This window comes from Gadus chalcogrammus, chromosome 3 (assembly GCF_026213295.1).
Source record: "Gadus chalcogrammus isolate NIFS_2021 chromosome 3, NIFS_Gcha_1.0, whole genome shotgun sequence".
NCBI lineage: Eukaryota > Metazoa > Chordata > Actinopteri > Gadiformes > Gadidae > Gadus > Gadus chalcogrammus.
This window is the reverse complement of record NC_079414.1, coordinates 28,373,453-28,401,162: the sequence shown is the minus strand read 5'-3', so window position 1 is coordinate 28,401,162 and position 27,710 is coordinate 28,373,453. Positions and strand designations below refer to the sequence as shown.

General features: G+C 52.3%; 2 protein-coding genes across 5 annotated transcripts in view; one reads left to right on the top strand and one right to left on the bottom strand.

The window, feature by feature from the left end:
* The window catches only part of pkd1a (polycystic kidney disease 1a), a 92,220-nt gene extending 83,721 nt beyond the window's left edge, over window positions 1-8,499 (top strand). The window contains exons 54-56 of the mRNA XM_056587352.1: window positions 1,867-2,193; window positions 7,858-8,279; window positions 8,418-8,499. Coding sequence (XP_056443327.1) covers window positions 1,867-2,193; window positions 7,858-8,279; window positions 8,418-8,499 — 831 coding nt within the window. The remainder of the gene's footprint in view (window positions 1-1,866; window positions 2,194-7,857; window positions 8,280-8,417) is intronic.
* A 1,158-nt stretch (window positions 8,500-9,657) lies between these two features.
* tsc2 (TSC complex subunit 2) overlaps window positions 9,658-27,710 on the bottom strand; it is a 50,808-nt gene continuing 32,755 nt past the window's right edge. For 3 of the 4 annotated variants that reach the window (XM_056587167.1, XM_056587169.1, XM_056587168.1), the window contains 12 exons: window positions 26,406-26,618; window positions 25,546-25,638; window positions 22,869-22,993; window positions 21,996-22,636; window positions 21,188-21,266; window positions 20,206-20,292; window positions 16,794-16,980; window positions 16,176-16,315; window positions 11,498-11,576; window positions 11,243-11,334; window positions 11,043-11,141; window positions 9,658-10,930 (listed from right to left, as the gene is read on the bottom strand). In XM_056587167.1, coding sequence (XP_056443142.1) covers window positions 10,760-10,930; window positions 11,043-11,141; window positions 11,243-11,334; window positions 11,498-11,576; window positions 16,176-16,315; window positions 16,794-16,980; window positions 20,206-20,292; window positions 21,188-21,266; window positions 21,996-22,636; window positions 22,869-22,993; window positions 25,546-25,638; window positions 26,406-26,618 — 2,006 coding nt within the window. In that variant the 3' untranslated portion in view covers window positions 9,658-10,759. The remainder of the gene's footprint in view (window positions 10,931-11,042; window positions 11,142-11,242; window positions 11,335-11,497; window positions 11,577-16,175; window positions 16,316-16,793; window positions 16,981-20,205; window positions 20,293-21,187; window positions 21,267-21,995; window positions 22,637-22,868; window positions 22,994-25,545; window positions 25,639-26,405; window positions 26,619-27,710) is intronic. The other variant, XM_056587171.1, reaches the window with a different exon arrangement.

Below are 27,710 nucleotides of genomic sequence, written 5' to 3'. Positions count from 1 at the left end.
GTTAGCAGGCTAGTCTGTTAGTGGTCTGTTAGCGGTCTGTTAGCAGTGTATTAGAAGTCTGTTAGCGGTCTCATAGTGGTGTGTTAGCGGTCTGTTAGCAGTGTGTTAGCGGTCTGTTAGAGATCTCACAGCAGTCGGTTAGCGGTCTGTTAGCAGGCTAGTGTGTTAGCAGTATTTTAGCGGTTTCATAGTGGTGTGTTAGCGGTGTGTTAGCAGTCTGTTAGCAGCGTGTTAGCGGTCTCATAGCGGTCTGTTAGCAGGCTAGTCTGTTAGCGGTCTGTTAGAAGTGTGTTAGCAGTCTGTTAGCAGTATGTTAGCAGTCTCATATTGGTGCGTTAGCGGTGTGTTAGTGGTCTGTAAGCGGTCTGTTAGAAGCATGTTAGCGGTCTCATATGGGGCTTTCACATCAAAAAGAACCAAGAGCCAGTTCCGGGCTGAGGCTAGGGGGCCAGTTCCAAACTGGTTCCAGCCTTATCCCAGTTATGAACCAGTTGGTTTCACACCGACCAGAGCCAGCCATGGAGCCGGCGAGAGCAACGTCATGACGTCACTGCAAACGTCTCCGCTTTCCCATCAACCTTCGCGCCTTGCCGGAACTGTACAATAAGAAGAATAACTTTCGCGCAAGTTTCAAACACAACAACAACAATTTCATCTTCACGTCAATCCGTGTATGGTTCGTTCTTTGAATGTTCCGATTTAAAACAAATTCTGAAACACCAATTAACAGAGTCGTTTTTTGGTTTTTCAGATTTGGTTTTGAAGCCGAAAAAGGGCAAAAGGAATATACAAATAAACAGTATTTTTCTGGTTTTTAAATCAAAACGGGAAAACTGAATAATCCAGTTGCTTGTTTTGTTTGCGTGATATTTAGATAAAACCGCAATGAATGCCGGGAAAAGGGCACGCAGATTAAAAAAAAGACATATAAAGACGTTTCAAACGTTCCATCGAGTCTCTCGCATTCTATAATGGCCAGCCTTATTGTTTTCCGTGGGAGCCGGCGACTTAGTCTGCGAGTTGACGATCTCAATCTAAATCGGATACTAGATTTCTTCTTCGAAGGTTGTGCTCCACACAGAACCTCCTCACCGTCATAACGGAGCACTTCGGGGCACCAGATAACTAACCGCTTTAGAACGGTACTGATTGCGTCGTGTGTCTTTCCAGTGTCAAATAGTTCACGAATAAAATCACCATAAGGTTCAAGTGCGGCCATAACTAAGGCTTAATATAATTGGACAGTCTATTGCTGGTTTAGGTGGTTGGCTGTTTTAACTTCGCTGTGTCTGCCTTCTGGTGTAGCCTATAACTATAAATGTATCTGTTTTTGTTTTTCTGTTTCGGGTTAATTAAAAAACCAAAACACACAAAACAAACAAACACAAATAAAATGGCGTTTATTTGTTTATTCCTTTTGCCCTTTTTCCGATTCAAAACCAAATCAGAAAAAAAACAAAAAAACGACTGTTAATTGCTTTTCAGATTTTGTTTTAAATTGGAATATTCAAAGAACGAACCATTCACGGATTCACGTCCATTGTTTACTTGGGTGTTTTAAAAATGCCGGTCTTCGTTGGTCTTCCTGTTTATGAAGGTAAGGATAACCCCGCCCCCTGCCCCCGGCGTAAAAGCAGTTCTAGCCAAGCTCAATCCTGGGGCTGGAGTTGAACCGGTTTTTAGAGGCCGGAGCCGGTTCTCTGGCGGTGTGAAACCAAAACCCTGGCCCTAGCTCCGAACTAGCCCGGAACGGGCTCCGATTTTGCGGCGGTGTGAAAGGCCCAATAGTGGTGTTTTAGCGGTCTGCTAGCGGTCTGCTAGCGGTCTGTTAGCGCTCTGAGCTAGCGGTCTGTCCACTCCCCCCAGCTCTTCTCCTCCGGGCTGGACGGCTACGGCAGCGTCGGCGCCGCCTGTCTCTCGCTGCTGAGTGCGGGGGGGCGGGGCTTGTTGCCGTGGCGCCCCGCGGAGACGCCGGCAGGCCCGGCGAGCTCTGTGTGGGCGCTGGCCTTCGCGGGGAGCGCGGCGGCGCTGCGGCTGCTGGCGCTGTGGCTGGCGGCGGCCGTGCTGATGAGGAACTACCGGCGGGCGCGTGCCGAGCTGCAGCGGCCGCCCGCCGACCTGCAGGACCACGAGATGGTGGAGCTGCTGCTGCGCCGCCTCAAGATGTGGCTGGGCCTGAGCCGCGCCAAGGAGGTAGGCTGCCGCGGGGCTGCCCCGCCCCCCCCAGCCTCCCCCCCCCCGCCTCCCCAGTACTGTCTCTCTCTCTGTGTGTGTCTGCTCCTCCTCCCCAGTACTGTCTCTCTCTGTGTGTGTCTGCTCCTCCTCCTCCTCCCCAGTACTGTCTCTCTCTGTGTCTGCTCCTCCTCCTCCTCCCCAGTACTGTCTCTCTCTCTCTGTGTGTCTGCTCCTCCTCCGCCTCCCCAGTACTGTCTCTCTCTCTCTGTGTGTCTGCTCCTCCTCCTCCTCCCCAGTACTGTCTCTCTCTCTCTGTGTGTCTGCTCCTCCTCCTCCTCCCCAGTACTGTCTCTCTCTCTGTGTGTCTGCTCCTCCTCCTCCTCCCCAGTACTGTCTCTCTCTGTGTGTGTCTGCACCTCCTCCCCAGTACTGTCTCTCTCTGTGTCTGCTCTTCCTCCTCCTCCCCAGTACTGTCTCTCTCTCTCTGTGTGTCTCTCCTCCTCTCCTCCCCAGTACTGTCTCTCTCTGTGTCTGTTCCTCCTCCTCCTCCCCAGTACTGACTCTCTCTCTGTGTCTGCTCCTCCTCCTCCTCCCCAGTACTGTCTCTCTCTGTGTGTGTCTGCTCCTCCTCCTCCTCCCCAGTACTGTCTCTCTCTGTGTCTGCTCCTCCTCCTCCTCCCCAGTACTGTCTCTCTCTCTGTGTGTCTCTCCTCCTCTCCTCCCCAGTACTGTCTCTCTCTGTGTCTGCTCCTCCTCCTCCTCCCCAGTACTGTCTCTCTCTCTGTGTCTGCTCCTCCTCCTCCTCCCCAGTACTGTCTCTCTCTGTGTCTGCTCCTCCTCCTCCTCCCCAGTACTGTCTCTCTCTCTGTGTCTGCTCCTCCTCCTCCTCCCCAGTACTGTCTCTCTCTGTGTGTCTCCCCTCCTCAGTACTGTCTCTCTCTGTGTGTCTCTCCTCACCTCCTCCTCCTCAGTACTGTCTCTCTCTCCGTTTGTCTCACCTCCCCAGTACTGTCTCTCTCTCTCTCTGTGTCTCTCCTCCCCAGTACTGTCTCTCTCTGTGTGTCTCTCCTCACCTCCTCCTCCTCAGTACTGTCTCTCTCTGTGTGTCTCTCCTCCCCAGTACTGTCTCTCTCTGTATGTCTCTCCTCACCTCCTCCTCCCCAGTACTGTCTCTCTCTGTGTGTCTCTCCTCCCCAGTACCGTCTCTCTCTGTGTGTCTCTCCTCCCCAGTACTGTCTCTCTCTGTGTGTCTCTCCTCCCCAGTACTGTCTCTCTCTGTGTCTCTCCCCACCACCTTCTCCTCAGTACTGTTGCTCTCTGTGTGTCTCTCCTCCCCAGTACTGTCTCTCTCTGTGTGTCTCTCCTCCCCAGTACTGTCTCTCTCTGTGTCTCTCCCCACCACCTTCTCCTCAGTACTGTTGCTCTCTGTGTGTCTCTCCTCCCCAGTACTGTCTCTCTCTGTGTGTCTCTCCTCCCCAGTACTGTCTCTCTCTGTGTCTCTCCTCACCACCTCCTCCTCAGTACTGTCTCTCTCTGTGTGTCTCACCTCCCCAGTGCTGTCTCTCTCTGTGTGTCTCTCCTCCTCAGTGCTGTCTCTCTCTGTGTGTCGATCCTCCCCAGTACTGTCTCTCTCTGTGTGTCGCTCCTCCCCAGTACTGTCTCTCTCTGTGTGTCTCTCCTCCCCAATACTGTCTCTCTCTGTGTGTCTCTCCTCCCCAGTACCGTCTCTCCTCACCTCCTCCTCCCCAGTACTGTCTCTCTCTGTGTGTCTCTCCTCACCTCCTCCTCCCCAGTACTGTCTCTCTCTGTGTGTCTTTCCTCCCCAGTACTGTCTCTCTCTGTGTGTCTCTCCTCCCCAATACTGTCTCTCTCTGTGTGTCTCTCCTCCCCAGTACCGTCTCTCTCTGTGTGTCTCTCCTCACCTCCTCCTCCCCAGTACTGTCTCTCTCTGTGTGTCTCTCCTCACCTCCTCCTCCCCAGTACTGTCTCTCTCTGTGTGTCTCTCCTCCCCAGTACTGTCTCTCTCTGTGTGTCGCTCCTCCCCAGTACTGTCTCTCTCTGTGTGTCTCCCCTCCTCAGTACTTTCTCTCTCTGTGTGTCTCTCCTCACCTCCTCCTCCTCAGTACTGTCTCTCTCTGTGTGTCGCTCCTCCCCAGTACTGTCTCTCTCTGTGTGTCTCTCCTCACCTCCTCCTCCCCAGTACTGTCTCTCTCTCTGTGTGTCGCTCCTCCCCAGTACTGTCTCTCTCTGTGTGTCTCTCCTCCTCAGTACTGTCTCTCTCTGTGTGTCTCTCCTCCTCAGTACTGTCTCTCTCTGTGTGTCTCTCCTCCCCAGTACCGTCTCTCTCTGTGTGTCTCTCCTCCCCAGTACAGTCTCTCTCTGTGTGTCTCTCCTCCCCAGTACCGTCTCTCTCTGTGTGTCTCTCCTCCCCAGTACCTTCTCTCTCTGTGTGTCTCTCCTCCTCAGTGCTGTCTCTCTCTGTGTGTCGCTCCTCCCCAGTACTGTCTCTCTCTGTGTGTCTCTCCTCACCTCCTCCTCCCGAGTACTGTCTCTCTCTGTGTGTCTCTCCTCCCCAGTACTGTCTCTCTCTGTGTGTCTCTCCTCACCTCCTCCTCCCCAGTACTGTCTCTCTCTCTGTGTGTCTCTCCTCTCCAGTACTGTCCCTCTCTGTGTGTCTCTCCTCCCCAATACTGTCTCTCTCTGTGTGTCTCTCCTCCCCAGTACTGTCTCTCGCTGTGTCTCTCCTCCCCAGTACTGTCTCTCTCTGTGTGTCTCTCCTCCCCAGTACTGTCTCTCTCTGTGTGTCTCTCCTCCCCAGTACCGTCTCTCTCTGTGTGTCTCTCCTCACCTCCTCCTCCCCAGTACTGTCTCTCTCTCTGTGTGTCTCTCCTCCCCAGTACTGTCTCTCTCTGTGTGTCTCTCCTCCCCAGTACTGTCTCTCTCTGTGTGTCTCTCCTCCCCAGTACCGTCTCTCTCTGTGTGTCTCTCCTCCCCAGTACTGTCTCTCTCTGTGTGTCTCTCCTCCCCAGTACCGTCTCTCTCTGTGTGTCTCTCCTCCCCAGTACTGTCTCTCTCTGTGTGTCTCTCCTCACCTCCTCCTCCCCAGTACTGTCTCTCTCTCAGTGTGTCTCTCCTCCCCAGTACTGTCTCTCTCTGTGTGTCTCTCCTCACCACCTCCTCCTCAGTACTGTCTCTCTCTGTGTGTCTCTCCTCCTCAGTACTGTCTCTCTCTGTGTGTCTCTCCTCCTCAGTACTGTCTCTCTCTGTGTGTCGCTCCTCCCCAGTTCTGTCTCTCTCTGTGTGTCTCTCCTCCTCAGTACTGTCTCTCTCTGTGTGTCTCTCCTCCCCCAGTACTGTCTCTCTCTGTGTGTCTCTCCTCCTCAGTACTGTCTCTCTCTGTGTGTCTCTCCTCCCCAGTACCGTCTCTCTCTGTGTGTCTCTCCTCCCCAGTACTGTCTCTCTGTGTGTCTCTCCTCCCCAGTACCGTCTCTCTCTGTGTGTCTCTCCTCCTCAGTGCTGTCTCTCTCTGTGTGTCTCTCCTCCCCAGTACTGTCTCTCTCTGTGTGTCTCTCCTCACCTCCTCCTCCCCAGTACTGTCTCTCTCTGTGTGTCTCTCCTCTCCAGTACTGTCCCTCTCTGTGTGTCTCTCCTCCCCAATACTGTCTCTCTCTGTGTGTCTCTCCTCCCCAGTACTGTCTCTCGCTGTGTGTCTCTCCTCCCCAGTACTGTCTCTCTCTGTGTGTCTCTCCTCCCCAGTACCGTCTCTCTCTGTGTGTCTCTCCTCACCTCCTCCTCCCCAGTACTGTCTCTCTCTCTGTGTGTCTCTCCTCCCCAGTACTGTCTCTCTCTGTGTGTCTCTCCTCCCCAGTACTGTCTCTCTCTGTGTGTCTCTCCTCCCCAGTACCGTCTCTCTCTGTGTGTCTCTCCTCCCCAGTACTGTCTCTCTCTGTGTGTCTCTCCTCACCTCCTCCTCCCCAGTACTGTCTCTCTCTCAGTGTGTCTCTCCTCCCCAGTACTGTCTCTCTCTGTGTGTCTCTCCTCACCACCTCCTCCTCAGTACTGTCTCTCTCTGTGTGTCTCTCCTCCTCAGTACTGTCTCTCTCTGTGTGTCTCTCCTCCTCAGTACTGTCTCTCTCTGTGTGTCGCTCCTCCCCAGTTCTGTCTCTCTCTGTGTGTCTCTCCTCCTCAGTACTGTCTCTCTCTGTGTGTCTCTCCTCCCCCAGTACTGTCTCTCTCTGTGTGTCTCTCCTCCTCAGTACTGTCTCTCTCTGTGTGTCTCTCCTCCCCAGTACCGTCTCTCTCTGTGTGTCTCTCCTCCCCAGTACTGTCTCTCTGTGTGTCTCTCCTCCCCAGTACCGTCTCTCTCTGTGTGTCTCTCCTCCTCAGTGCTGTCTCTCTCTGTGTGTCTCTCCTCCCCAGTACTGTCTCTCTCTGTGTGTCTCTCCTCACCTCCTCCTCCCCAGTACTGTCTCTCTCTGTGTGTCTCTCCTCTCCAGTACTGTCCCTCTCTGTGTGTCTCTCCTCCCCAATACTGTCTCTCTCTGTGTGTCTCTCCTCCCCAGTACTGTCTCTCGCTGTGTGTCTCTCCTCCCCAGTACTGTCTCTCTCTGTGTGTCTCTCCTCCCCAGTACCGTCTCTCTCTGTGTGTCTCTCCTCACCTCCTCCTCCCCAGTACTGTCTCTCTCTCTGTGTGTCTCTCCTCCCCAGTACTGTCTCTCTCTGTGTGTCTCTCCTCCCCAGTACTGTCTCTCTCTGTGTGTCTCTCCTCCCCAGTACCGTCTCTCTCTGTGTGTCTCTCCTCCCCAGTACTGTCTCTCTCTGTGTGTCTCTCCTCCCCAGTACCGTCTCTCTCTGTGTGTCTCTCCTCCCCAGTACTGTCTCTCTCTGTGTGTCTCTCCTCACCTCCTCCTCCCCAGTACTGTCTCTCTCTCAGTGTGTCTCTCCTCCCCAGTACTGTCTCTCTCTGTGTGTCTCTCCTCACCACCTCCTCCTCAGTACTGTCTCTCTCTGTGTGTCTCTCCTCCTCAGTACTGTCTCTCTCTGTGTGTCTCTCCTCCTCAGTACTGTCTCTCTCTGTGTGTCGCTCCTCCCCAGTACTGTCTCTCTCTGTGTGTCTCTCCTCCTCAGTACTGTCTCTCTCTGTGTGTCTCTCCTCCCCCAGTACTGTCTCTCTCTGTGTGTCTCTCCTCCTCAGTACTGTCTCTCTCTGTGTGTCTCTCCTCCCCAGTACCGTCTCTCTCTGTGTGTCTCTCCTCCCCAGTACTGTCTCTCTGTGTGTCTCTCCTCCCCAGTACCGTCTCTCTCTGTGTGTCTCTCCTCCTCAGTGCTGTCTCTCTCTGTGTGTCTCTCCTCCCCAGTACTGTCTCTCTCTGTGTGTCTCTCCTCACCTCCTCCTCCCCAGTACTGTCTCTCTCTGTGTGTCTCTCCTCCCCAGTACTGTCTCTCTCTGTGTGTCTCTCCTCCCCAGTACTGTCTCTCTCTGTGTGTCTCTCCTCTCCAGTACTGTCTCTCTCTGTGTGTCTCTCCTCCCCAGTACTGTCTCTCTCTGTGTGTCTCTCCTCCCCAGTGCTGTCTCTCTCTGTGTGTCTCTCCTCCTCAGTGCTGTCTCTCTCTGTGTGTCTCTCCTCCCCAGTACTGTCTCTCTCTGTGTGTCTCTCCTCACCTCCTCCTCTCCTCCTCCAGTTCCGCCATAAGGTCCGCTTCGAGGGCGTGGCCCTGCCCCCGTCACGCTCCTCCTCCACCAGCGACTGCCAGTCCCTCTGCTTGCCCCCCCTGGAGGGGCCCGAGTCCCCCAGCCCCGACGCCGGCTCAGAGGCCTCCTGGTGCCCCCCCCCGGGGCCCCGCGGCCTCACCGAGCCCCCGGGGCCCCGCGGCCTCACCGAGCCCCCGGGCCCCGGGGGCTCGGTGGGCGGGGCCGGCTGGAGGGAGCGGGCGGAGACGGAGGCGTCGCTGCGGAGGCTGCTCCCCACCCTGGACGCCCTGCTGCAGCAGCTGGAGCGCGTCACCATGGCGACGGAGGATCTGTTCCACACGGAGGTCCGTCTGGAGCGCGCCCGGAGGAGGGGGAGGGACCGGACCCCCGCGGGGAGGGAGGGGGAGGAGGAGCCGGGAAGGGGGGAGAAGAAGGGAGGCAAGCAGAAGGAGAAGAGCGGGAAGAAGGAGAAGAAGGAGAAGAAGGAGAAGAAGGAGAAGGCGAGAGCGGCCAAGAAGAAGACTCCGCCCACCCCGTCCTCCCCCCTCAGAGCCCCGCCCACAAAGACCCTCCTCACACACCTGCTCCCCTCCAAGGTCAGCCCCCTCTCCCCCCACACCCCCTCCCCCTGAGGGGGGTGTCGACCCTGATGGCCGGACAGCAGGTCTGTCCGGGCGGCCATCATGGAACCCACTGAAGACATGAGGAAGAGGAAGGAAGACGAAGGTACGAAACGACCCGTCTGGACGAGGCGTCGCCAGATGAGGGACCCTCGCTCAACGAGCTGTGAGCTCGGCGCAGGCGCCAGGGGCTAACAGAGTCCGCTAGCAGCTAGCCGCCAGGGGCTAATAGAGTCCGCTAGCAGCTAGACGCCAGGGGCCAATAGAGTCCGCTAGCAGCTAGCCGCCATGGGCCAATAGAGTCCGCTAGCAGCTAGCCGCCAGGGGCTAATAGAGTCCGCTAGCAGCTAGCCGCCAGGAGCTAATAGAGTCCGCTAGCAGCTAGCCGCTAGGGGCTAATAGAGTCCGCTAGCAGCTAGCCGCCAGGTGCTAATATTGTCCGCTAGCAGGTAGCCGCCAGGTGCTAATAGAGTCCGCTAGCAGATAGGCGCTAATAGAGTCCGCTAGCAGCTAGAAGCTAGCGATCCAAGCCAAAAAAAGCAAATCCTTCTTTACCTCCCTGGACCGGACCCCAACAGACCCTGGGGGCCCGGCGGGGTCCTGGGGGGTTCTTGGGGCCAACCAGGGCCCTTTGACAGGAGCACAGTGTCGTGCTCGACTAAGACTAACAGACTGTGGAGCGGTGTTCAGAGGGGGGGGGGCGTCTGTCCTGGAGGGAGGGGCCGTCTGTCCTGGAGGGAGGGGCCGTTCGATCAGGAGGAAGTGGAGCGAGGGGTTGGCGTGGAAACAGGAGAGCGACGAGGAAAGTGTTGGCAGGTCAAAGGTCGGCTGATCAGGGGAAGAGCGGGAATAGGACCGGGACACTGGGAGGGGGGGCGACCTGAAGGGGGGGGGGGCCAATGGGGGGGCTGAAGGATAGGGGGGATAGGGGGGGAGAGGGGATGGGGGGGAACGCAGCCAGTCTGACCTAGTCCCACTTCTAGTTCCTGATTGGTTGCAGAGGTACCTTTCAGGAAGCAGTAGATAGAAGGGGCTCTACTCATGATTCTTTCTGTAAATATATGTTCATTGAAGTTGTATGCATTGGTTTTAATTTAAAGCACTTCGTTATGATGTAGGTGTGTTATGATGAGGGCTCGTGTGTATAATAATAATAATAATAATGTATAAGCTTGTTCGGAGAAGGCTTCGTAACGCGACAATAAACACCGAAGCTGATCATTGATGCTTTTACAGAGTTATGAATCGCTCTTAAACCGTTTAGCACTTTATTCCCTAGTGAAGCTGACACCATATTTAACTCGTGTTTTTATATCTAAACATTATCACAATGTAGCTACATGTATTTCATGATTTGTATTCTTTGGTACTCAATATTGTCTGATTCCCAATGTCGTGTTTATTTGGTCCTCGGTTGTATCTGTATGTTAGATGATCTCTAATGTTGGCCCCAGTGTACCCAGTAGGAGCTCTCAGGTACCTCTTCAACGCATCGTTACAGTATGATATGAACGTATTCTCATTTAAACCAACAAGCTACTCTTTAAGCCATGACCTTCCTTTTGCTTTAATATCCCAAAGTGTGCGAAAAGTTTGGATCTTGTAAATTCTGAATATCAATGTATCACAATCTGACCAAGTGTCCATTGTTGAGTTCATTTGGAACCAAGCTATGTTACGTAAAAAGTACCCTTTGTTTTAGTATGGATAAAGGTCTTCTCTGTCCATGTGTGTAAATATAGGAGTGTTGTTCGCTGTACATATTCCTCCTGTCAGATGAAGTATTGTTTTATTCACATATCAGGCTGCACTGTCATCAAACTCTGAAATGACAGATTCAAGTAGTTTGAGTAAATGTCCAACACTATTTTATAAAATTGCTATTCTCCCACCGACACACTGCCCTTACTGTGATGTCAGCCTCATTACCATCCATCTGCCTGCATGTTCCGCTGGAGTTTGTACTCTTGTAGGACTTAAATGTATCCCTGTGTTTAAAGCCGTGCTTAAATTGTACTCCTGTTTAGTGCTTGGCCGCTAAATGTGTTCCAGAATCATCTTGCATCGTCGGGCAGATTAACACTTCTCATGCTTTTGACAAAGTTGAATAAAAGGTTTGACAGCAGAACGTGTGGAAGGCTCTCGGTGAACGGAATGACTCCAACATGGCAGCTTTAGACTCTTTATTCCACACACGCGCCTGTGTGTGTGTTCATGTGTGCGTGTGTGTTCATGTGTGCGATGCGGGCCTCCACTGGGCTGTGGACGTCGGTCAGACGAAGTCGGTGAAGTCGTCGACGGTGGAGACGAGGCGCTTCCTCTGGCCGACCGCCTCCCCCCCGGGGCAGGAGGAGGAGGAGCTCTGGTAGGAGGGCTTGGCCGCCGCGTGGCCCGTGGTCAGGGAGATACCGGCGCCGGGCCGAGACGCACTGTCCTCCTGGGCCTGACGGAGGAGGAGGAGAGGATGAAACACCAGAGAGGGAAGTCTGATAGGGAGGGCAAGAGCAGATAAAACCAGAGGAAGGGTGTGCGTGTGCGTGTGCGTGTGTTGGTACCCGGGTCCGTATCCTCTTGATGTGTCGTAGGCGGGCGAGCCACTTGGAGGCGTAGGCATCGGAGGGGTTAGCGCGGTACTGGTGGACCAGGGACGCCATCTGGGGACGGGGGGGGGGGGACACGGGAGAGGGGGTGAGGGGGTGTCTGTAGTGTGTCTGTACCGTGTCTGTAGTGTGTGTGAGTGTAGTGTTACTCTTACGTTGGCGTGGAGGGCCATCTGTCTCACCAGCAGAGGAAGGTTACGGTCTGAAACGATCTTGGCCACCGTGGTGTCGACCAATCCCTCCAGGTCTGAGAGGAGAGGACCAATCAGAACAGGAAGAGGAGGAGGAGGAGGAGACATGAGGAGGAGGAGCAGGAGGAGGAGGAGGAGGAGACATGAGGAGGAGGAGGAGACATGAGCAGCAGCAGCCCTAACCCTTGCGCCTCCTGCAGCTCCCCGTGTGTTCCTTACCTTTACGACACTGAAGCGTCACCAGGTTACACTCGTAGTCCAGAGGTTTGATGATCACCTCCACGAAATTGAACTGGCCCTGAGGGAGGAGGCAGTATAGAGCTATAACGAGGAGGAGACAGTATAGAGCTATAACGAGGAGGAGGAGACAGTATAGAGCTATAACGAGGAGGAGGAGACAGTATAGAGCTATAACGAGGAGGAGGAGACAGTATAGAGCTATAACGAGGAGGAGACAGTATAGAGCTATAACGCGGAGGAGGAGACAGTATAGAGCTATAACGCGGAGGAGGAGACAGTATAGAGCTATAACGAGGAGGAGGAGACAGTATAGAGCTATAACGCGGAGGAGGAGACAGTATAAAGCTATAACGAGGAGGAGGAGACAGTATAGAGCTATAACGAGGAGGAGACAGTATAGAGCTATAACGAGGAGGAGACAGTATAGAGCTATAACGAGGAGGAGACAGTATAGAGCTATAACGAGGAGGAGACAGTATAGAGCTATAACGAGGAGGAGGAGACAGTATAGAGCTATAACGAGGAGGAGGAGACAGTATAGAGCTATAACGAGGAGGAGGAGACAGTATAAAGCTATAACGAGGAGGAGGAGACAGTATAAAGCTATAACGAGGAGGAGGAGACAGTATAGAGCTATAACGAGGAGGAGGAGACAGTATAGAGCTATAACGAGGAGGAGGAGACAGTATAGAGCTATAACGAGGAGGAGGAGACAGTATAGAGCTATAACGAGGAGGAGGAGACAGTATAGAGCTATAACGAGGAGGAGGAGACAGTATAGAGCTATAACGAGGAGGAGGAGACAGTATAGAGCTATAACGAGGAGGAGGAGACAGTATAGAGCTATAACGAGGAGGAGGAGACAGTATAGAGCTATAACGAGGAGGAGGAGACAGTATAGAGCTATAACGAGGAGGAGACAGTATAAAGCTATAACGAGGAGGAGGAGACAGTATAGAGCTATAACGAGGAGGAGACAGTATAGAGCTATAACGAGGAGGAGGAGACAGTATAGAGCTATAACGAGGAGGAGGAGACAGTATAGAGCTATAACGAGGAGGAGGAGACAGTATAGAGCTATAACGAGGAGGAGACAGTATAGAGCTATAACGAGGAGGAGGAGACAGTATAGAGCTATAACGAGGAGGAGGAGACAGTATAGAGCTATAACGAGGAGGAGACAGTATAGAGCTATAACGAGGAGGAGGAGACAGTATAGAGCTATAACGAGGAGGAGACAGTATAGAGCTATAACGAGGAGGAGACAGTATAGAGCTATAACGAGGAGGAGGAGACAGTATAGAGCTATAACGAGGAGGAGGAGACAGTATAGAGCTATAACGAGGAGGAGGAGACAGTATAGAGCTATAACGAGGAGGAGACAGTATAGAGCTATAACGAGGAGGAGGAGACAGTATAGAGCTATAACGAGGAGGAGACAGTATAGAGCTATAACGAGGAGGAGACAGTATAGAGCTATAACGAGGAGGAGGAGACAGTATAGAGCTATAACGCGGAGGAGGAGACAGTATAGAGCTATAACGAGGAGGAGGAGACAGTATAGAGCTATAACGAGGAGGAGACAGTATAGAGCTATAACGAGGAGGAGACAGTATAGAGCTATAACGAGGAGGAGGAGACAGTATAGAGCTATAACGAGGAGGAGGAGACAGTATAGAGCTATAACGAGGAGGAGGAGACAGTATAGAGCTATAACGAGGAGGAGGAGACAGTATAGAGCTATAACGAGGAGGAGGAGACAGTATAGAGCTATAACGAGGAGGAGGAGACAGTATAGAGCTATAACGAGGAGGAGGAGACAGTATAGAGCTATAACGAGGAGGAGGAGACAGTATAGAGCTATAACGAGGAGGAGGAGACAGTATAGAGCTATAACGAGGAGGAGGAGACAGTATAGAGCTATAACGAGGAGGAGACAGTATAGAGCTATAACGAGGAGGAGGAGACAGTATAGAGCTATAACGCGGAGGAGACAGTATAGAGCTATAACGAGGAGGAGACAGTATAGAGCTATAACGAGGAGGAGACAGTATAGAGCTATAACGAGGAGGAGGAGACAGTATAGAGCTATAACGAGGAGGAGGACAGTATAGAGCTATAACGAGGAGGAGACAGTATAGAGCTATAACGAGGAGGAGGAGACAGTATAGAGCTATAACGAGGAGGAGACAGTATAGAGCTATAACGAGGAGGAGACAGTATAGAGCTATAACGAGGAGGAGGAGACAGTATAGAGCTATAACGAGGAGGAGGAGACAGTATAGAGCTATAACGAGGAGGAGGAGACAGTATAGAGCTATAACGCGGAGGAGGAGACAGTATAGAGCTATAACGCGGAGGAGGAGACAGTATAGAGCTATAACGCGGAGGAGGAGACAGTATAGAGCTATAACGAGGAGGAGACAGTATAGAGCTATAACGAGGAGGAGGAGACAGTATAGAGCTATAACGAGGAGGAGGAGACAGTATAGAGCTATAACGAGGAGGAGGAGACAGTATAGAGCTATAACGAGGAGGAGGAGACAGTATAGAGCTATAACGAGGAGGAGACAGTATAGAGCTATAACGAGGAGGAGGAGACAGTATAGAGCTATAACGAGGAGGAGGAGACAGTATAGAGCTATAACGAGGAGGAGGAGACAGTATAGAGCTATAACGAGGAGGAGGAGACAGTATAGAGCTATAACGAGGAGGAGGAGACAGTATAAAGCTATAACGAGGAGGAGGAGACAGTATAGAGCTATAACGAGGAGGAGACAGTATAGAGCTATAACGAGGAGGAGGAGACAGTATAAAGCTATAACGAGGAGGAGGAGACAGTATAGAGCTATAACGAGGAGGAGGAGACAGTATAGAGCTATAACGAGGAGGAGGAGACAGTATAGAGCTATAACGAGGAGGAGACAGTATAGAGCTATAACGAGGAGGAGGAGACAGTATAGAGCTATAACGAGGAGGAGGAGACAGTATAGAGCTATAACGAGGAGGAGACAGTATAGAGCTATAACGAGGAGGAGGAGACAGTATAGAGCTATAACGAGGAGGAGACAGTATAGAGCTATAACGAGGAGGAGACAGTATAGAGCTATAACGAGGAGGAGACAGTATAGAGCTATAACGCGGAGGAGGAGACAGTATAGAGCTATAACGAGGAGGAGACAGTATAGAGCTATAACGAGGAGGAGGAGACAGTATAGAGCTATAACGAGGAGGAGACAGTATAGAGCTATAACGAGGAGGAGGAGACAGTATAAAGCTATAACGAGGAGGAGACAGTATAGAGCTATAACGAGGAGGAGACAGTATAGAGCTATAACGAGGAGGAGGAGACAGTATAGAGCTATAACGAGGAGGAGGAGACAGTATAGAGCTATAACGCGGAGGAGGAGACAGTATAGAGCTATAACGCGGAGGAGGAGACAGTATAGAGCTATAACGCGGAGGAGGAGACAGTATAGAGCTATAACGAGGAGGAGGAGACAGTATAGAGCTATAACGAGGAGGAGACAGTATAGAGCTATAACGAGGAGGAGACAGTATAGAGCTATAACGAGGAGGAGGAGACAGTATAGAGCTATAACGAGGAGGAGGAGACAGTATAAAGCTATAACGAGGAGGAGACAGTATAGAGCTATAACGAGGAGGAGGAGACAGTATAGAGCTATAACGAGGAGGAGGAGACAGTATAGAGCTATAACGAGGAGGAGGAGACAGTATAGAGCTATAACGAGGAGGAGGAGACAGTATAAAGCTATAACGAGGAGGAGGAGACAGTATAGAGCTATAACGAGGAGGAGGAGACAGTATAGAGCTATAACGAGGAGGAGGAGACAGTATAGAGCTATAACGAGGAGGAGACAGTATAGAGCTATAACGAGGAGGAGACAGTATAGAGCTATAACGAGGAGGAGGAGACAGTATAGAGCTATAACGAGGAGGAGACAGTATAGAGCTATAACGAGGAGGAGGAGACAGTATAGAGCTATAACGAGGAGGAGGAGACAGTATAGAGCTATAACGAGGAGGAGGAGACAGTATAGAGCTATAACGAGGAGGAGGAGACAGTATAGAGCTATAACGAGGAGGAGGAGACAGTATAGAGCTATAACGAGGAGGAGGAGACAGTATAGAGCTATAACGAGGAGGAGGAGACAGTATAGAGCTATAACGAGGAGGAGGAGACAGTATAGAGCTATAACGAGGAGGAGGAGACAGTATAGAGCTATAACGAGGAGGAGGAGACAGTATAGAGCTATAACGAGGAGGAGGAGACAGTATAGAGCTATAACGAGGAGGAGACAGTATAGAGCTATAACGAGGAGGAGGAGACAGTATAAAGCTATAACGAGGAGGAGGAGACAGTATAGAGCTATAACGAGGAGGAGACAGTATAGAGCTATAACGAGGAGGAGGAGACAGTATAGAGCTATAACGAGGAGGAGGAGACAGTATAGAGCTATAACGAGGAGGAGACAGTATAGAGCTATAACGAGGAGGAGGAGACAGTATAGAGCTATAACGCGGAGGAGGAGACAGTATAGAGCTATAACGAGGAGGAGACAGTATAGAGCTATAACGGAGGAGGAGACTCAGTGTGTGTGTGTGCACGTGCGTGCGTGCATGTGCGTGTGGGTACCTTGATGGTTCCCAGCTTGTAGTCCTCCTCAGAGTCGTTGTAGACCACCATCACAAAGTCGTTGCCGATGTGTCTCTTCTTGTTGCAGCAGCCCTTATCACTCTCCCTGTTGGGCATCAGGGTGGCGATGTGGAAGATAGCTACACACACACACAGTCACACACACACACAGTCGATAGTTGTCTCCTGATCCTGGGGAGCAGCAGTGATTGGCTGAGCCCCACCTTGCATTAGGGTCTGCACAATATATCGAATTTTCATCGCGATGACGATATTGGCGTTCCACGATGACACGTAGTGTTCTCGCGATATTTTTGCGATATTTTTTTTAAATATGCATCCGCTGCAGAGCAAACCAAGCGCTCCCTGTACACCTGTCTGGGACTGCGTGAGTCCATCCTGCACACAGCGGCGCGAAGCCTGAAAAAGGGGGGGGGGGGGGGGGCGTGGCCTGGCGGCAATTTGCCGCCAGGCACAGTGTGTGGCTCCTACCACTAGGGGGTGGTAGAAATTCGAAAGATTTTCTTTTTCAATTAATAATCGTGGTTAATAATCGTGATATGAATATTGGTCAAAATAATGGTGATAATCATTTTGCCAATAATGGTGCAGCCCTACCTTGCATGATGTCGTCGTGCCAGCAGTAGGTGAACTCGCCGTCGTCCCCGTACTGGTCCAGACCCCCCAGGAAGATCTGGTCTGGGTCGCAGGCCTTCAGGTGGATCAGCCGCCCCAGCCCCGTCAGGAACGAGGCGTAGCGGTTGGAGCCGTACTCGTTGGACAGGATGGCCACCTCGTTGCTCACCTGGTGGGACGAGCACACGGGTAGAGCTAGAGGAGCTAGATCTAAAGCATAGATCTACAGTATAGACTATTATATTAATAATGAATTTATATCAAAATCCCAGCATGCATATCGACTGGTCATTCAACTAACCCTGCTATTGTTCAATATGACTGACGAATGGTTTAAAGAAATGGACAACCAAAGAATTGTGGGTACTGTTATGCTGGATTTGAGTGGGGCTTTTGATATTATTGATCATGCACTGCTAATTGCTAAACTCAAGTGCTATGGTGATACTGCCCTCTCTTGGATGCAGAGTGTTCTGTCTGACAGGAGGCAAAGAGTGTTTTTCAATGGAAGCTTATCAGTCAGCAAAGATGTCCTCTGTGGGAGCCTCAAGGAAGCTGTCTGGGTCCTCTTTTATTTCTATCTTTACGAATGACTACAGTTCCCTATGTTCTGGAACAGACAAAAGTAGTAATGTATGCTGATGACTCAACTATGTTCTGTCTTCGTCATCATGCAATGAACTGACTGGTATTATGCAAAGAATTATTTTTAATATTCACTCTCATTAATTGGGTAGAGTTCAACAAATTAGTTTTGAACATCACTAAGACTAAGTGCATGGTTAAAAGTTAAATGTAATATATCTATTGGTGGTATCCCAATAGAGCAAGTAAAGAAAGTGAAATTACTTGGCATTATAATAGATGATCATTTGTCATGGTTTGACCATATTGATTCTATTGCTGTAAAAATGGGACAGGGTATTGCTATGACAAGAAAATGCTCTCAGTATGTGACTATGTGAATTTTTTAATAATAGGTAAGGAATTCCTTACCTATTAACATAAGAAGCATCAAGGGTAAATATCGATTAAAAAATCACTGGAACAAATGCTGAGGGAATCCACACACCAGGATTGACTGCTTGACATGCTTGCTGAACTTATAAACTTGAAAAATGATCATGTATTGCATATTGTCAGTTTTAAAACTCACTTTTCTCCTGCAATGCAATTTCTAATTGGTCTTTTTACTGAGCGGTTAATGATGTTTGTACAAAGTATTGAAGTGTTGTATTTTAGGTTTTTGTACTGTATGTATGTCTATATGTCTGTGTATTGCTGTGTATTGTAAGAATGGCGACCACAGCTGTGGAGGCTAATGGGGATCTGAATAAAGAAAGAATAAAGAAAGTATAGATCTACAGTATAGATCTACAGTAGAGATTCTAGAGTTTCCATCTACAGTATAGATCCAGGGGTAGGGTCAGGGTTACGGGGAGCTAGATCTAGTTTAGATCTACAGAATAACTCAAAAAAGTTAATTAAGTCTAACTTGATATATTAACTTGTTTGTTCATGTAAACAGACTAGTATTAATTTGTTTGTACCTGACATGTTTCAACGACTTCCTGCAGTCGATCTACAGAATAGATGGACAGTATATATCCAGGGCTAGGGTTAGAGTTAGGGGGATCTAGATCTACAGAATAGATGGACAGTATATATCCAGGGCTAGGGTTAGAGTTAGGGGGATCTAGATCTACAGAATAGATGGACAGTATATATCCAGGGCTAGGGTTAGAGTTAGGGGGATCTAGATCTACAGAATAGATGGACAGTATATCCAGGGCTAGGGTTAGAGTTAGGGGGATCTAGATCTACAGAATAGATGGACAGTATATATCCAGGGCTAGGGTTAGAGTTAGGGGGATCTAGATCTACAGAATAGATGGACAGTATATATCCAGGGCTAGGGTTAGAGTTAGGGGGATCTAGATCTACAGTATGGAGCGAGGAGTAGGGCTAGCTGGCCGCTATATATGAGCTTGGATCTTCTAGTAGCAGAACGGGGTGTGGGGATGAGTGAGGTGGCTCTGTCGTTAGGGTTAGGGTTAGGGTTAACCCTAACCCTAACCCTAACCCTAACCCAGAACGGGGTGTGGGGATGTGTGAGGTGGCTCTGTCGTTAGGGTTAGGGTTAGGGTTAACCCTAACCCTAACCCTAACCCAGAACGGGGTGTGGGGATGAGTGAGGTGGCTCTGTCGTTAGGGTTAGGGTTAGGGTTAACCCTAACCCTAACCCTAACCCTAACCCAGAACGGGGTGTGGGGATGTGTGAGGTGGCTCTGTCGTTAGGGTTAGGGTTAGGGTTAACCCTAACCCTAACCCTAACCCAGAACGGGGTGTGGGGATGTGTGAGGTGGCTCTGTCGTTAGGGTTAGGGTTAACCCTAACCCTAACTCTAACCCAGAACGGGGTGTGGGGATGTGTGAGGTGGCTCTGTCGTTAGGGTAAGGGTTAGGGTTAACCCTAACCCTAACCCAGAACGGGGTGTGGGGATGAGTGAGGTGGCTCTGTCGTTAGGGTTAGGGTTAACCCTAACCCTAACCCTAACCCAGAACGGGGTGTGGGGATGTGTGAGGTGGCTCTGTCGTTAGGGTAAGGGTTAGGGTTAACCCTAACCCTTACCCTAACCCAGAACGGGGTGTGGGGATGTGTGAGGTGGCTCTGTCGTTAGGGTTAGGGTTAACCCTAACGGGGTGTGGGGATGTGTGAGGTGGCTCTGTCGTTAGGGTTAGGGTTAGGGTTAACCCTAACCCTTACCCTAACCCAGAACGGGGTGTGGGGATGTGTGAGGTGGCTCTGTCGTTAGGGTAAGGGTTAGGGTTAACCCTAACCCTTACCCTAACCCTAACCCAGAACGGGGTGTGGGGATGTGTGAGGTGGCTCTGTCGTTAGGGTTAGGGTTAGGGTTAACCCTAACCCTTACCCTAACCCTAACCCAGAACGGGGTGTGGGGATGTGTGAGGTGGCTCTGTCGTTAGGGTAAGGGTTAGGGTTAACCCTAACCCTTACCCTAACCCAGAACGGGGTGTGGGGATGTGTGAGGTGGCTCTGTCGTTAGGGTAAGGGTTAGGGTTAGGGTTAGGGTTAACCCTAACCCTAACCCTAACCCAGAACGGGGTGTGGGGATGTGTGAGGTGGCTCTGTCGTTAGGGTAAGGGTTAGGGTTAACCCTAACCCTAACCCTAACCCTAACCCAGAACGGGTTGTGGGGATGTGTGAGGTGGCTCTGTCGGTGGCTCTATCATCAGGTATCACAAGCGTATCTAATATTATATAGATCATACAAGATAATATAAGAATAATAATATAGAAAACACAGCTCTGTCTGTCTGTCTGTCTGCCCGCCTTCCTGCCCGTCTGTCTGTCTCTGCCTGCCTGTCCTCACCTGACCCACTCCCACAAACACCACTCCGATCTTGTGGGTGTCATATGGAGGCATCTGGTCCAGCACCTTCACCGCCCGGTCGATCACCTGGAAAAGACCACAGAGCTGTCGGACCTCCTACTGAACCAGAGTACCGTGAGGACCAGAGCTGATGGACCTCCTACTGAACCAGAGTACCGTGAGGACCAGAGCTGATGGACCTCCTACGGTACTAGAGTACCATGAGGACCACCGAGCTGATGGACCTCCTACGGTACCAGAGTACCATGAGGACCACAGAGCTGATGGACCTCCTACTGAACCAGAGTACCATGAGGACCACAGAGCTGATGGACCTCCTACGGTACCAGAGTACCATGAGGACCAGAGCTGATGGACCTCCTACGGTACCAGAGTACCGTGAGGACCACAGAGCTGATGGACCTCCTACTGAACCAGAGTACCATGAGGACCACAGAGCTGATGGACCTCCTACTGAACCAGAGTACCGTGAGGACCACCGAGCTGATGGACCTCCTACGGTACCAGAGTACCGTGAGGACCACCGAGCTGATGGATCTCCTACGGTACCAGAGTACCGTGAGGACCACAGAGCTGATGGACCTCCTACGGTACTAGAGTACCATGAGGACCACCGAGCTGATGGACCTCCTACGGTACCAGAGTACCATGAGGACCAGAGAGCTGATGGACCTCCTACTGAACCAGAGTACCGTGAGGACCACCGAGCTGATGGACCTCCTACGGTACTAGAGTACCATGAGGACCACCGAGCTGATGGACCTCCTACGGTACCAGAGTACCATGAGGACCAGAGAGCTGATGGACCTCCTACTGAACTAGAGTACCGTGAGGACCACAGAGCTGATGGACCTCCTACGGTACAAGAGTACCATGAGGACCAGAGCTGATGGACCTCCTACTGAACCAGAGTACCGTGAGGACCACCGAGCTCCTCCTGGGGGAGGCCGGGGGGACTGACCTGGGTCTTGGGCAGCAGCAGAGGCTTGTTGGCCTCGTTGCCGAAGAACGGAGAGTGATAGAGCTGGAGGAACACGAAGCTGAGGAGGAGAGAGAAGACACCAGGAGGGTTAGAGACACCAGGAGGTCTGTTAGAGAGACCAAGAGGTCTGTTAGAGAGACCGGGAGGTCTCACACTGAGAGACGGACTCACACTGGTACGAGTCTGTTATAGGGGTCTCTCAGTGAGTCCGTCTCTCAGTGAGTCCGTCTCTCAGTGTGAGTCCGTCTCTCAGTGTGAGTCCGTCTCTCAGTGAGTCCGTCTCTCAGTGTGAGTCCGTCTCTCAGTGTGAGTCCGTCTCTCAGTGTGAGTCCGTCTCTCAGTGTGAGTCCATCTCTCAGTGTGAGTCCGTCTCTCAGTGAGTCCGTCTCTCAGTGTGAGTCCGTCTCTCGTGTGAGTCCGTCTCTCATGTGAGTCCGTCTCTAAGTGAGTCTGTCTCTCAGTTTGAGTCCATCTCTCAGTGTGAGTCCGTCTCTCAGTGTGAGTCCGTCTCTCAGTGAGTCCGTCTCAGTGTGAGTCCGTCTCTCAGTGAGTCCGTCTCTCAGTGAGTCCGTCTCAGTGTGAGTCCGTCTCAGTGTGATTCCGTCTCTCAGTGAGTCTGTCTCAGTGTGAGTCCGTCTCTCAGTGTGAGTCCGTCTCTCAGTGAGTCCGTCTCAGTGTGAGTCCGTCTCTCAGTGAGTCCGTCTCAGTGTGAGTCCGTCTCAGTGTGAGTCCGTCTCTCAGTGAGTCCGTCTCTCAGTGAGTCCGTCACTCGGTGAACTCCTCGTACCTGGGGCTGAGTCCGTAGGTCTTCTCTGCGGTGCTGGGCCCTGGGCGGCTGTGGTACGAGTCCCTCTCCGTGCGCCTCTCTCTCCTGGAGGACGGAGCCGACACCGAGATGGTGTGGCCCCGGGGACGGTGCCCGCCGCTGGGGGAGAGGGGCCCTGGGTAGGCCACCGCTGAGGGGAACTCCAGGCACAGGCCTGCCGCCCCACCCGTCGACCCAGGCGTCTCCCCTCCTCCTCCTACTCCACCTGCTGCTCCTCCTCCTGCTGCCGCTCCACCTGCACCACCACCTGGTCCTGCTGCTCCACCTCCTCCGCCGACCGCCTCCACCTTCTCCCTCTCCCCGGGGGCCTGGGCGGGCGGGGGCTTCCCGTCTGAGGGCGCTCTGGGCCGGGGGGGGCTGAGGGCAGGGGGGCCGGGGGCGGGGGCCTCCAGGCCCTGGCAGAAGGCCTGGGGGAGGGTCTGCAGCTCGGGGGAGGAGCTGGACTTGTTGAGGCCCTGGGCGGCGTGGGGCTGGAAGGGGAGGTCGGGCCCCTGGCTGCCCGGGGTGGAGGGCCCCTGGGGCGGCTGGTCGATGGGGATGGCCCCCTCGCTCACCTCCTCCAGGGTCGACTTCTCCTCGTCCTGGCTGGAGGTGGAGGAGGACTGGGGGAGGGGGGAAGGGGATCGACATCTGAGCACAACGGACCTCTGAGTCTGAAGCAGACTTTAGTTTAGTGGAGGGGGAGAGAGCTCCAGGAGGACGATACTGCTCCATGGAGGGTTAGGGTTAGGGTTAGATTAGCCTAACCCTAACCCCACCCACTAACACCACCACCACTACCACTAACACCACCACCCCCACTAACACCACCCCCACCCCCACCACCACACCTACCCTGCTGAGCGTGTGCGGGGTCTTGGAGGTCATGAAGATGGGTTCAGAGGTCGCCTCGAAGTCTTCAGACGGGGAGCGGGTCGGCGGGGGGGCGGGCCGCTCCTCCTCCACCACCACCACAGAGTCTACAGGGGGGGCGTTGGGGGGTTAGCACGCACGCACGCACGCACGCACGCACGCAGGCACGCACGCACGCACACACATACCCAGACGCGCGCGCGCGCACACACATACCCAGACGCGCGCGCGCGCGCACACACACACACACACACACACACACACACACACACACACACACACACACACACACACACACACACACACACACACACACACACACACACACACACACACACACACACACACACACACACACACACTATGGGGGAGAACGGTGGTTATGTCTCAAACACTCTCAAACAGAACTCCCAGCGATTCATTCTGGTCCAACAGGTTGAAGAACCGCACACGCCAAGTCAACAGGAAACACAAGCGGATGCGTGGAGTGAGAAGACTACATCAGAAGAGCCTCCCTGAGCGACACACAGACACAAGGACGTCTGCTGAGCCTGGCGGGCAGCTTCATCAGGTTGGGATCAGAACCCACAGGCTCTAACGAAGCACCACATGCAGGGTTACGCTGGAGAGAGGTCAGCTCCGTCCCTGAGCCCAAGGCCCCAGGTCGAGACATCAGGAAGACGAGCTCCACTGACAGAACTCTGAGCACAACCTGGGACAGAAGAGGGTGAAGTGCCACGGATGGACCTCATGACCTCCTGTCTGGAGAAGAGTGAGGCGTTAGGCTCCCAGGGTGAGGGTTAGGCTCAGGGCTAGACCATGAGGAACCTTTAGGTTAGGTTAGGCTCAGGGCTAGACCATGAGGAACCTTTAGGTTAGGTTAGGCTCAGGGCTAGACCATGAGGAACCTTTAGGTTAGGTTAGGGTAAGGCCTAGACCATGAGGAACCTTTAGGTTAGGTTAGGCTCAGGGCTAGACCATGAGGAACCTTTAGGTTAGGTTAGGGTAAGGCCTAGACCATGAGGAACCTTTAGGTTAGGTTAGGCTCAGGGCTAGACCATGAGGAACCTTTAGGTTAGGGTAAGGCCTAGACCATGAGGAACCTTTAGGTTAGGTTAGGCTCAGGGCTAGACCATGAGGAACCTTTAGGTTAGGTTAGGCTCAGGGCTAGACCATGAGGAACCTTTAGGTTAGGTTAGGCTCAGGGCTAGACCATGAGGAACCTTTAGGTTAGGTTAGGCTTAGGGCTAGACCATGAGGAACCTTTAGGTTAGGTTAGGCTCAGGGCTAGACCATGAGGAACCTTTAGGTTAGGTTAGGCTCAGGGCTAGACCATGAGGAACCTTTAGGTTAGGCTCAGGGCTAGACCATGAGGAACCTTTAGGTTAGGTTAGGCTCGGGGCTAGACCATGAGGAACCTTTAGGTTAGGTTAGGCTCAGGGCTTGACCATGAGGAACCTTTAGGTTAGGTTAGGCTCAGGGCTAGACCAGGAGGAACCTTTAGGTTAGGTTAGGCTCAGGGCTAGACCATGAGGAACCTTTAGGTTAGGTTAGGCTCAGGGCTAGACCATGAGGAACCTTTAGGTTAGGTTAGGCTCAGGGCTAGACCATGAGGAACCTTTAGGTTAGGTTAGGCTCAGGGCTAGACCATGAGGAACCTTTAGGTTAGGTTAGGCTTAGGGCTAGACCATGAGGAACCTTTAGGTTAGGTTAGGCTCAGGGCTAGACCATGAGGAACCTTTAGGTTAGGTTAGGCTCAGGGCTAGACCATGAGGAACCTTTAGGTTAGGCTCGGGGCTAGACCATGAGGAACCTTTAGGTTAGGTTAGGCTCAGGGCTTGACCATGAGGAACCTTTAGGTTAGGTTAGGCCCAGGGCTAGACCAGGAGGAACCTTTAGGTTAGGTTAGGCTCAGGGCTAGACCATGAGGAACCTTTAGGTTAGGTTAGGCTCAGGGCTAGACCATAAGGAACCTTTAGGTTAGGTTAGGCTCAGGGCTAGACCATGAGGAACCTTTAGGTTAGGTTAGGCTCAGGGCTAGACCATGAGGAACCTTTAGGTTAGGTTAGGCTCGGGGCTAGACCAGGAGGAACCTTTAGGTTAGGTTAGGCTCAGGGCTAGACCATGAGGAACCTTTAGGTTAGGTTAGGCTCGGGGCTAGACCAGGAGGAACCTTTAGGTTAGGTTAGGCTCAGGGCTAGACCATGAGGAACCTTTAGGTTAGGTTAGGTTAGGCTCAGGGCTAGACCATGAGGAACCTTTAGGTTAGGTTAGGCTCAGGGCTAGACCATGAGGAACCTTTAGGTTAGGTTAGGCTCAGGGCTAGACCATGAGGAACCTTTAGGTTAGGTTAGGCTCAGGGCGAGACCATGAGGAACCTTTAGGTTAGGTTAGGCTCAGGGCTAGACCATGAGGAACCTTTAGGTTAGGTTAGGTTAGGCTCAGGGCTAGACCATGAGGAACCTTTAGGTTAGGTTAGGCTCAGGGCTAGACCATGAGGAACCTTTAGGTTAGGTTAGGTTAGGCTCAGGGCTAGACCATGAGGAACCTTTAGGTTAGGTTAGGCTCAGGGCTAGACCATGAGGAACCTTTAGGTTAGGTTATCTGGGCCAGCAGGCGGGGGGGGGGGGGGGGGGAGACACACGGGGGGAGACGGTACCTGCCCAGGAGATGCTCCTGGTCAGCCTCCCGGAGGCTGGGGCTCCGGTGGAGGGAGCTGAGCCCAGACCCAGACCCCAGAGAGAGGCCCCCACTGGGGGGGGGGAGCCCAGGGAGAGGGTGGGCAGCAAGGGGGCCGTTTAAAACCAACCCCAGCGTTGATCATAAGATGGGGGCGGTGAAGATACAAAACGAAACAATCAGAGAGAAGTAGAGCAGGGAGTGCCCTGGGCGGGGTCAGGAGGTCCCCCCCCCCCCCGAGAGACGTCCCCTGGGCGGGGTCATGAGCTACTGATCCATAGAGCCCCCCCCCCCCCCCGAGAGACGAGCTACTGATCCATAGAGCCCCCCCCCCCCCCCCCAAGAGACGAGCTACTGAACCATAGAGCCCCCCCCCCCCCAAGAGACGAGCTACTGATCCATAGAGCCCCCCCCCCCCCCAAGAGACGAGCTACTGAACCATAGAGCCCCCCCCCCCCCCCCAAGAGACGAGCTACTGAACCATAGAGCCCCCCCCCCCCCCGAGAGACGAGCTACTGAACCATAGAGCCCCCCCCCCCCCGAGAGACGAGCTACTGAACCATAGAGCCCCCCCCCCCGAGAGACGAGCTACTGATCCATAGAGCCCCCCCCCAACCCCCACGTATATATATATATAACAGCCTCAGAGAGCCCCCCCCCTCGATATAACAGTCTGAGAGCCACCCCCTCAATATAACAGTCTGAGAGCCCCCCCCCCAATATAACAGTCACACATAAACACACAGACAGACAGACAGACAGACAGACAGACAGACAGACAGACAGACAGACAGACAGACAGACAGACAGACAGACAGACAGACAGACCCCCTGTCTCACCTGTGTTGGAGCGCTGCACTAGGTGCCCCTTCCCCGCGGCGTGGGGGGGGGGCGTGGCCGTGCTGGCGGGGGCGCTGGCCGTCTGGCCGGCCGGCTCCTTCACACCCTCCATGGCCATCAGGATGGTGGACAGCTCCTGCAGCGGCATGTTGCCCAGCTCCGAGGAGAAGGGGCTGGGCGGGTTCTCCAGACACATCAGCCAGCTGGTGTTACCTGAGGGGGCGGAGTCAGACCGCGTCAGACGGGGGCGGGGCCTCATCAACCCTGGATAATGCCTCGATAGGAGGAGTCTGATTGGTTCAGTTCGTTACTCAGACGCCCCTCGATGACGGAGAGGTTGAGGACCTGCTAGGGGCCACGTGCTCCTGCCCACCAGGCTCAAGGTTATATCTAAACCTATATATATGTATAAACAAACCAGTGCTGTCAGTTAAACGCGTTATTAACGGCGTTAACGCAAGCCAATTTTAACGGCTTTAATTTTTTTATCGCGCGATTAACGCAATTCATTTTTTTTCTTTTTTTTTTTGGGCTCAAAACAAAGAAGCAGTACCCTGACTGCTATGTTCAAGGCAGTATGTTCATTGTTTAAATGCACTATAGGCATTTTTTTTGTATCTTCCTCTTCTGATCAGTTTATGCCAATGTTGTTTATCTTCTTTATCAATAAAGAAACATTTGCACAAGGCAAGCCGATGCACTTCTCCATGTTGATAAGAGCATTAAAATGAGAAAAATTAATGCGACAAAGAAATCAAGGGATATTTAGCATAGAAAAAAGATTGCGATTAATCATGAGTTAGCTTTGACATTAATGAGATTAATCGCGATTAAATATTTTAATCGCTAGACAGCACTAATAGAAACCTTTATAGATATGTTATATCTATACCTATATATGTTATATCTAAACCTATAATGTATATATATTAGGGGTGTAACGGTACACGTATTTGTACTGAACCGTCACGGTACAGGCACTTCGGAGCGGTTACAGAGGTGTACCGCGGTACGTAAATGTGGTGTACATAGCGTTAATATGGCGAATGTAAAGGCTTGTTTTGCGATGCGGAATTTAAAACTTGAAGTCAGAGTTCCAGCCGGACCATTTAGCCAAAGTATACTACTTGGTAATCCGAGTCGGAGTAGCATACTAAACTTCCGAAGCTTTTCAAATCTTATTTGGTGTTTCATTGGTCCTTAAGGTGCAAAGTAAACAATGTACAAAGTAATTAAGGCGCAAAGTCAAACCGGAGAAGTGATTCCGGAAATGAATTTGTTAGAGAACCAATCACAGCCCTTGCC